This window comes from Uranotaenia lowii, chromosome 3, assembly GCF_029784155.1.
Source record: "Uranotaenia lowii strain MFRU-FL chromosome 3, ASM2978415v1, whole genome shotgun sequence".
Taxonomy (NCBI): domain Eukaryota; kingdom Metazoa; phylum Arthropoda; class Insecta; order Diptera; family Culicidae; genus Uranotaenia; species Uranotaenia lowii.
Window position 1 is genome coordinate 27,615,736 of NC_073693.1, and position 11,551 is coordinate 27,627,286.

At 27.5% G+C, this 11,551-nt stretch overlaps 1 protein-coding gene across 1 annotated transcript; it reads left to right on the plus strand.

Annotated features, from left to right (window-relative positions):
- The first annotated feature begins 1,186 nt into the window (after positions 1 to 1,186).
- Positions 1,187 to 10,215, plus strand: LOC129756930 (uncharacterized). Its single transcript, XM_055753998.1, has 2 exons — positions 1,187 to 2,078; positions 9,551 to 10,215. The coding sequence occupies exons 1-2, from the start codon at positions 1,202 to 1,204 to the stop codon at positions 9,571 to 9,573; spliced, it is 900 nt and encodes a 299-aa protein (XP_055609973.1). The 5' UTR covers positions 1,187 to 1,201; the 3' UTR covers positions 9,574 to 10,215.
- The last annotated feature ends 1,336 nt before the right edge of the window (positions 10,216 to 11,551 follow it).

Below are 11,551 nucleotides of genomic sequence, written 5' to 3' on the forward strand. Positions count from 1 at the left end.
TTTATGATGATAATGAAAAAAAAAAATTAATTGAAAATCAAACGAGTGTTCGGCGTCAGAGCAGAAATTTACGTCAAATTTTTTCGATTAATGTTAATTTAAAGTAGAGATGTACCAAATATTCGGCGCCGAAAACCGCTAAACCGTTAAATTTTTCAACTGATGTTGGATAATTTATAAAAGATCCAAAAGTAATTTTGAAAAAGCCACAAAATCTATCAAAAACTTATGGTTTCAGTAAACTTCTTTGGTGTATCCGGGTATATTTCACTATAGATAGCTTATACTTTGTTCATCGTTTATTCCAGATTTTCTTGAAATATCTAGGCTTGCCCATAGATCTAATAAAGAATTCGAGAAAATAAAATATGACATGGATGGCCAGGCCACTTTAAAACTTTCCGAATTATACCCGAGTTTATTCAGATAAATTTCTTCATCAAATTATAAACTCAAATTTCTTTTTGAAATTTTTATATTTTGCGTATAAACACGATTTTTTAGAGTAAATTTAAAAATGAACATACATTTTTGTTTAGCCTTTAGATACAATTTTAACACTAATTCGATGAAATTTTTATATTTCGAGTATTTTTTCTTCTGTTTCCTCATGTATGTTTGAGAATAATGCCTAGATTCTTTCAGATTTTCCTTATTTTTATTTACAAATTCACAAACCTGTGGTTTGGTTGGTTAAAGATCTTTTTTGACAACTATTTTGAAGACATCTTACTAAAATTCGACATTCGTTTAATTCGATATCGAACAAGAAATTTCAAATAGCTTGGCAACTGTGTTGACATGTTTTGTCCCAGAGTTCACTGGAAACCAATCTCTTTAGTTTTAAAAGTCCTAGAAGCGAAAAGTCATCTGTCCTTAAATCTATTGGTGACATTTTTGAAAATCAAATAGACGCTTATTTAAAGATGATCTGATTGGTTGAAAATAATCGATTCAAAAACATGAGGGTAATAAGGGAAGTAATAGATGAAAAATGAAATTATCACTTTTGAATCTAAAACAAACTCAATAGAAAACTTAAACAAATGTTCGGCCGAATATTGGTTTGGCCGAATAGTTGAAAAGGTCGATATTCGATATTCAGCCTTAAATTTCAAGAAAAATCTTAAAATAGGTTTTCGGCGAAAAACCTATTGTTTTTATTAACATTTTTAGTTAGCTTTTTTAATCTAACTGATAAATGTACATTTTTTTCAGGAACGAAAATGCCGAGCCCGTCCGCCAGGTCCTGATTCCCATCCCACCAGTTCGCTCGTTCGGTCCGATCACTCATCTTCCGCAACAGATGCCCCCGCAGACCATCATCCGCCAAATGCACCGACCAATCTTCCCGATCCCGCTGATGAGCCACCGACAGCAAATCCCAATCCCAGCCCAGATGATGCAAGCTCCCCACCAGGAAACCCCAATGCTCCGCCCTAACTTCCAGGCTCCTCCCCAACCCATGATGACCCCCCAATCTCTGCAACAATCGGAACAGCCCCAGCAAACTTTCCCCCAACAGATGCAACCACCACGTGCCGAAGTTCGCATCCAATTCCAACGTATCCCAATCCCAGAAGCCATCCGTTCCTTCCTGCCCCCGCAAATCCTTCGCGGAAACCCGGAACAACCGGAAGTCCAAATCCGTGAAATCCCCCAGGAAATGGTCGCTCAGAAGCTGGGACTCTCGGCCGATGAACTGAAGGACATCCACGAAATCACCGCCCAGAAGTTTACTGAACATCTAAAGCAACTGATCGGCGAGATGACCGATTCGGACGAAAGCGACGAGGAATCCGATTCGTACCGGACAACCCCTGCTCAGGAACCCGCCTCGCAGCATTCCGAGGAACGGGAACTCCAGGAACAGCAGCCACCCCGCCCACCACAAACCCAGGAAGCTCAGGATGAAGCCATGGCGGCCCCTCCCCAGAACCCAGCCCTTGTTGAATCGCAGATCCTGCCCATGGGACGATCCCAGTATGCCCGCTCCCTGGTCAACCCGATCAATCTGCCCGGCAAGGTGGTGGAATCCAGCGTCCAGATTTCGGACGAGGAACCCGAACGCCGACACTGTAAGTACTTTCTGTGAGGTGCATCAAGAAGAAAATGACAAAAATGAAAAAAAAGAAAAAAAAAATGACAAAAATGACAAAAATGACAAAAATGACAAAAATGACAAAAATGACAAAAATGACAAAAATGACAAAAATGACAAAAATGACAAAAATGACAAAAATGACAAAAATGACAAAAATGACAAAAATGACAAAAATGACAAAAATGACAAAAATGACAAAAATGACAAAAATGACAAAAATGACAAAAATGACAAATATGAAAAAAATGACAAAAATGACAAAAATGACAAAAATGGCAAAAATGGCAAAAATGACAAAATGACAAAAATGACAAAAATGACATAAATGACAAAAATGACAAAAATGGCAAAAATGACAAAAATGACAAAAATGACAAAAATGACAAAAATGACAAAAATGACAAAAATGACAAAAATGACAAAAATGACAAAAATGACAAAAATGACAAAAATGACAAAACTGACAAAAATGACAAAAATGACAAAAATGACAAAAATAAAAAAATGTCAAAAATGAATAAAATGATAAAAATGACAAAAGTGACAAAAATGACATAAAAGACAAAAATGACAAATATGACAAAAATGACAAAAATGACAAAAATGACAAAAATGACAAAAATGACAAAAATGACAAAAATGACAAAAATGACAAAAATGACAAAAATGACAAAAATGACAAAAATGACAAAAATGACAAAAATGACAAAACTGACAAAAATGACAAAAATGACAAAAATGACAAAAATGACAAAAATGACAAAAATGACAAAAATGACAAAAATGACAAAAATGACATAAATGACAAAAATGACAAAAATGACAAAAATGACAAAAATGACAAAAATGACAAAAATGACAAAAATGACAAAAATGACAAAAATGAAAAAAATGACAAAAATGACAAAAATGACAAAAATGACAAAAATGACAAAAATGACAAAAATGACAAAAATGACAAAAATGACAAAAATGACAAAATGACAAAAATGACAAAAATGACAAAAATGACAAAATGACAAAAATGACAAAAATGACAAAAATGACAAAAATGACAAAAATGACAAAAATGACAAAAATGACAAAAATGACAAAAATGACAAAAATGACAAAAATGACAAAAATGACAAAAATGACAAAAATGACAAAAATGACAAAAATGACAAAAATGACAAAAATGACAAAAATGACAAAAATGACAAAAATGACAAAAATGACAAAAATGACAAAAATGACAAAAATGACAAAAATGGCAAAAATGACAAAAATGACAAAAATGACAAAAATGACAAAAATGACAAAAATGACAAAAATGACAAAAATGACAAAAATGACAAAAATGACAAAAATGACAAAAATGACAAAAATGACAAAAATGACAAAAATGACAAAAATGACAAAAATGACAAAAATGACAAAAATGACAAAAATGACAAAAATGACAAAAATAAAAAAATGTCAAAAATGAATAAAATGATAAAAATGACAAAAGTGACAAAAATGACAAAAAAGACAAAAATGACAAATATGACAAAAATGACAAAAATGACAAAAATGACAAAAATGACAAAAATGACAAAAATGACAAAAATGACAAAAATGACAAAAATGACAAAAATGACAAAAATGACAAAAATAAAAAAAATGTCAAAAATGAATAAAATGATAAAAATGACAAAAGTGACAAAAATGACAAAAAAGACAAAAATGACAAAAATGACAAAAATGACAAAAATGACAAAAATGACAAAAATGACAAAAATGACAAAAATGACAAAAATGACAAAAATGACAAAAATGACAAAAATGACAAAAATGACAAAAATGACAAAAATGACAAAAATGACAAAAATGACAAAAATGACAAAAATGACAAAAATGACAAAAATGACAAAAATGACAAAAATGACAAAAATGACAAAAATGACAAAAATGACAAAAATGACAAAAATGACAAAAATGACAAAAATGACAAAAATGACAAAAATGACAAAAATGACAAAAATGACAAAAATGACAAAAATGACAAAAATGACAAAAATGACAAAAATGACAAAAATGACAAAAATGACAAAAATGACAAAAATGACAAAAATGACAAAAATGACAAAAATGACAAAAATGACAAAAATGACAAAAATGACAAAACTGACAAAAATGACAAAAATGACAAAAATGACAAAAATGACAAAAATGACAAAAATGACAAAAATGACAAAAATGACAAAAATGGCAAAAATGGCAAAAATGACAAAATGACAAAAATGACAAAAATGACATAAATGACAAAAATGACAAAAATGACAAAAATGACAAAAATGGCAAAAATGACAAAAATTACAAAAATGACAAAAATGACAAAAATGACAAAAATGACAAAAATGACAAAAATGACAAAAATGACAAAAATGACAAAAAAGACAAAAATGACAAAAATGACAAAAATGACAAAAATGACAAAAATGACAAAAATGACAAAAATGACAAAAATGACAAAAATGACAAAAATGACAAAAATGACAAAAATGACAAAAATGACAAAAATGACAAAAATGACAAAAATGACAAAAATGACAAAAATGACAAAAATGACAAAAATGACAAAAATGACAAAAATGACAAAAATGACAAAAATGACAAAACTGACAAAAATGACAAAAATGACAAAAATGACAAAAATGACAAAAATGACAAAAATGACAAAAATGACAAAAATGACAAAAATGACAAAAATGACAAAAATGACAAAAATGACAAAAATGACAAAAATGACAAAAATGACAAAAATGACAAAAATGACAAAAATGACAAAAATGACAAAAATGACAAAAATGACAAAAATGACAAAAATGACAAAAATGACAAAAATGACAAAAATGACAAAAATGACAAAAATGAAAAAAATGACAAAAATGACAAAAATGACAAAAATGACAAAAATGACAAAAATGACAAAAATGACAAAAATGACAAAAATGAATAAAATGATAAAAATGACAAAAGTGACAAAAATGACAAAAAAGACAAAAATGACAAATATGACAAAAATGACAAAAATGACAAAAATGACAAAAATGACAAAAATGACAAAAATGACAAAAATGACAAAAATGACAAAAATGACAAAAATGACAAAAATGACAAAAATGACAAAAATGACAAAAATGACAAAAATGACAAAAATGACAAAAATGACAAAAATGACAAAAATAAAAAAATGTCAAAAATGAATAAAATGATAAAAATGACAAAAGTGACAAAAATGACAAAAAAGACAAAAATGACAAATATGACAAAAATGACAAAAATGACAAAAATGACAAAAATGACAAAAATGACAAAAATGACAAAAATGACAAAAATGACAAAAATGACAAAAATGACAAAAATGACAAAAATGACAAAAATGACAAAAATGACAAAAATGACAAAAATGACAAAAATGACAAAAATGACAAAAATGACAAAAATGACAAAAATGACAAAAATGACAAAAATGACAAAAATGACAAAAATGACAAAAATGACAAAAATGACAAAAATGACAAAAATGACAAAAATGACAAAAATGACAAAAATGACAAAAATGACAAAAATGACAAAAATGACAAAAATGACAAAAATGACAAAAATGACAAAAATGACAAAAATGACAAAAATGACAAAAATGACAAAAATGACAAAAATGACAAAAATGACAAAAATGACAAAAATGACAAAAAATGACAAAAATGACAAAATGACAAAATGAAAAAATGACAAAAATTACAAAAATGACAAAAATGACAAACTGACAAAAATGACAAAAATGACAAAAATGACAAAAATGACAAAAATGACAAAAATGACAAAAATGACAAAAATGACAAAAATGACAAAAATGACAAAAATGACAAAAATGACAAAAATGACAAAAATGACAAAAATGACAAAAATGACAAAAATGACAAAAATGACAAAAATGACAAAAATGACAAAAATGACAAAAATGACAAAAATGACAAAAAATGACAAAAATGACAAAATGACAAAATGAAAAAATGACAAAAATTACAAAAATGACAAAAATGACAAACTGACAAAAATGACAAAAATGACAAAAATGACAAAAATGACAAAAATGACAAAAATGACAAAAATGACAAAAATGAATAAAATGATAAAAATGACAAATTGACAAAAATGACAAAAAAGACAAAAATGACAAATATGACAAAAATGACAAAAATGACAAAAATGACAAAAATGACAAAAATGACAAAAATGACAAAAATGACAAAAATGACAAAAATGACAAAAATGACAAAAATGACAAAAATGACAAAAATGACAAAAATGACAAAAATGACAAAAATGACAAAAATGACAAAAATGACAAAAATAAAAAAATGTCAAAAATGATAAAAATGACAAAAGTGACAAAAATGACAAAAAAGACAAAAATGACAAATATGACAAAAATGACAGAAATGACAAAAATGACAAAAATGACAAAAATGACAAAAATGACAAAAATGACAAAAATGACAAAAATGACAAAAATGACAAAAATGACAAAAATGACAAAAATGACAAAAATGACAAAAATGAAAAAAAATGACAAAAATGACAAAAATGACAAAAATGACAAAAATGACAAAAATGACAAAAATGACAAAAATGACAAAAATTACAAAAATGACAAAAATGATAAAAATGATAAAAATGACAAAAATGACAAAAATGACAAAAATGACAAAAATGACAAAAATGACAAAAATGACAAAAATGACAAAAATGACAAAAATGACAAAAATGACAAAAATGACAAAAATGACAAAAATGACAAAAATGACAAAAATGACAAAAATGACAAAAATGACAAAAATGGCAAAAATGACAAAAATGACAAAAATGACAAAAATGACAAAAATGACAAAAATGACAAAAATGACAAAAATGACAAAAATGACAAAAATGACAAAAATGACAAAAATGACAAAAATGACAAAAATGACAAAAATGACAAAAATGACAAAAATGACAAAAATGACAAAAATGACAAAAATGACAAAAATGACAAAAATGACAAAAATGACAAAAATGACAAAAATTACAAAAATGATAAAAATGATAAAAATGATAAAAATGATAAAAATGACAAAAATGACAAAAATGACAAAAATGACAAAAATGACAAAAATGACAAAAATGACAAAAATGACAAAAATGACAAAAATGACAAAAATGACAAAAATGACAAAAATGACAAAAATGACAAAAATGACAAAAATGACAAAAATGACAAAAATGACAAAAATGACAAAAATGACAAAAATGACAAAAATGACAAAAATGACAAAAATGACAAAAATGACAAAAATGACAAAAATGACAAAAATGACAAAAATGACAAAAATGACAAAAATGACAAAAATGACAAAAATGACAAAAATGACAAAAATGACAAAAATGACAAAAATGACAAAAATGACAAAAATGACAAAAATGGCAAAAATGACAAAAATGACAAAAATGACAAAAATGACAAAAATGACAAAAATGACAAAAATGACAAAAATGACAAAAATGACAAAAATGACAAAAATGACAAAAATGACAAAAATGACAAAAATGACAAAAATGACAAAAATGACAAAAATGACAAAAATGACAAAAATGACAAAAATGACAAAAATGACAAAAATGACAAAAATGACAAAAATGACAAAAATAAAAAAATGTCAAAAATGAATAAAATGATAAAAATGACAAAAGTGACAATAATGACAAAAATGACAAAAATGACAAAAATGACAAAAATGACAAAAATGACAAAAATGACAAAAATGACAAAAATGACAAAAATGACAAAAATGACAAAAATGACAAAAATGACAAAAATGACAAAAATGACAAAAATGACAAAAATGACAAAAATGACAAAAATGACAAAAATGACAAAAATGACAAAAATGACAAAAATGACAAAAATGACAAAAATGACAAAAATGACAAAAATGACAAAAATGACAAAAATGACAAAAATGACAAAAATGACAAAAATGACAAAAATGACAAAAATGACAAAAATGACAAAAATGACAAAAATGACAAAAATGACAAAAATGACAAAAATGACAAAAATGACAAAAATGACAAAAATGACAAAAATGACAAAAATGACAAAAATGACAAAAATGACAAAAATGACAAAAATGACAAAAATGACAAAAATGACAAAAATGACAAAAATGACAAAAATGACAAAAATGACAAAAATGACAAAAATGACAAAAATGACAAAAATGACAAAAATGACAAAAATGACAAAAATGACAAAAATGACAAAAATGACAAAAATGACAAAAATGACAAAAATGACAAAAATGACAAAAATGACAAAATGACAAAATGACAAAAATTACAAAAATGACAAAAATGACAAACTGACAAAAATGACAAAAATGACAAAAATGACAAAAATGACAAAAATGACAAAAATGACAAAAATGACAAAAATGACAAAAATGACAAAAATGACAAAAATGACAAAAATGACAAAAATGACAAAAATGACAAAAATGACAAAAATGACAAAAATGACAAAAATGACAAAAATGACAAAAATGACAAAAATGACAAAAATGACAAAAATGACAAAAATGACAAAAATGACAAAAATGACAAAAATGACAAAAATGACAAAAATGACAAAAATGACAAAAATGACAAAAATGACAAAAATGACAAAAATGACAAAAATGACAAAAATGACAAAAATGACAAAAATGACAAAAATGACAAAAATGACAAAAATGACAAAAATGACAAAAATGACAAAAATGACAAAAATGACAAAAATTACAAAAATGACAAAAATGACAAACTGACAAAAATGACAAAAATGACAAAAATGACAAAAATGACAAAAATGACAAAAATGACAAAAATGACAAAAATGACAAAAATGACAAAAATGACAAAAATGACAAAAATGACAAAAATGACAAAAATGACAAAACGTACGTCTCGGTGGTCAAGTGGTTAGCGTGGTAAGACGGTAATCGCTGGTCCGCTGATGGCATGGGTTCGATTCCCATCTCGGTACTGGGTGTTTAATGTTAATCTTAAGTTGTCCATGTCATTTATTCAGTCTGTAAAGCCTAAATCGGCTAAGACGGTGTATGTCTTTTTAAAACGACAAAAATAACAAAATGACAAAAAAATTGTCATTTTGTTCCTTTTGGTCCTTTTTTTAATTTCTGTTAGTTTAGTCATTTAGATCATTTGGTCATTCTGGTCATTTTTGTCAATTTGGTTATTTTTGTCAGATTTTAGGAGCCAAATAACATAATTTGTATATTCTGTTTCAAATATCGGAGATGCCCATTTGCCACCCCAGTGTACATAATTCCTAGATAAAAATTAACTCGAAAAACTGTCTAATTTTTTCTTCACTTTCAGTTGTCCAGCCACGATCGGTCTAAATGAGAGGAAGCAGCCAGAAAGAGGCCAGCAAGAAGGATGTGCTTAGCGCAGCAGCACATGTGCTCACGATGTGATTGTAAATTGTTGTGAAGAAAAAAAAAAGAATGATTTTTATTAAGTTAATCAAACCACAAACAAACTGAGAAAAAAAGAGCAAAAGTTTCAATAGCAGTCGATGAAAGAAGGAACAGGACAAATGTTTCAAGAGTATTAAAACACCCTGCGTACAAACGCAATTTTCACAATCGAAAGAGGAGAACAAGGTAATCTCATACTGATTTGTTAAATTTTTTTTAGAGTTGTAAATATGGAAGCAATCTAGTAGGTTCAACAAACAAACAACCCAAAAGTCATGAAAGATGTCAGTGTAATCGGTAACAAGAAAAGAGAAGAAAAAAGAGAGTATCAAACGAAAACGGTATTAACTGAATGGTTTCTTAATTAGTAAAGCGTAGTGAATAGTTTTTAAAAACGAAACAAGAACAGAGAGCAATAAAAATAAGCGATCGAAATTTTAGCTACCTAAACCTTATTGTATTAACAACACACAACGTTCTACCGGAATCCCGTTCTGTAAGGCCTACAAAATTTTAATTATTTGAAATCATTTCAATAAAGATGTTTTACTAATTGTAAGAAAATTCCCGTTTTTTATTTGTAAATTATATCACAACTTTCCATTTGATATACAATCTGGCTTTTTACGCCTAAAATACAAGGTTTAAAACTACACTCACACTTTTATCAGAAATGGTATAAAAGACTGCATAGGATAATAATATACTTGTATAATAAACGTAAAAATAAGTTAACGAGAACCACGACACATTTCAAAAATACTTACTGTCTTCTAGAACAGGGGTAAGCAACCTTTTAATCAAACGGGCCAATTTGAATTTGAATTTTTTTCGGCGGGCCGCACTCAAAATAACATGAATTATTAAATTAACAGAGCTTTATTTTATAACAGCGGTTTTTTTTACAAAACCGTTCTGAAAAAGGATAGATAAAACTAATTAATTTTTTTAAGGATACCGTAATCCGGAGTAATATTGATCACTTTTTTCAATATATTTCGATTATTTTTTCTGTTAAGCGGAATGTGGCATGTTTTATATTTTTTAAAACCAGTACTGAACTCCTATGAACGTAAAACATGGATGCAGAAGTTTTTTAGACTTCTTTAAATTTGATTTAAAAATCGTTTTAGTCTCTGTTCAGAATTTGATGCTTTGGGGTGACATTGATCGGTCTCTATTCTGACGGTTTTAAGGAGTTTTCTTGATCATAAAGGATACAAAACACCTTTATAATATTTACAAATGCTAGTTTATCAATTTAACCTTAATTTTTAACGTTGTATTTTAAAAATATTAAAAATCGAAAAAATAACTATGATGCTGCCTACATTTAGGGGCAAAAATAATTTTAATTACTAAATAGTTTGAGCTTCAAAATACACATGAAATTTTACCTTCACACATTCTCCTAGGCCCTCCCACTATTTCCCTTTTCCTTTTTTCTTCAAAGTTAACGAGGTTTCCTATCCATTTGTCCAATACGGGATTACTCTTGGAAAATGTCCTCATTTTCTAAATATCAAAAATTTATTATTAAATGACTATAAAAATAGCACTATAACTGTTCCTATACAAAGAAAAAAAATTGTTGTTTCTTTCACATAAAACAACCCGTTTCCTTCTAAATGCTTTTTGGTATCATCAGGAGAGCTGTTTGTTTGCGAGCTTTGAAAAAATAAATATTTTAAGAATTTTAGATTTTTAGATTTTTTACTAACAGAAATAAATTTCAAATACAAAAAAAAATTTGCCTATTTGATACTCAACGAATAGGCTTTCAAACCTCAACGAATAGGCTTCAAACCTTAGACTGAGTTAATTGATGATAATGTGGAAAAGTTTGTTGGTCCAATTTAACCCCGGTGATCAAAGTTACCCCGTTTTACGGTACCGAAAT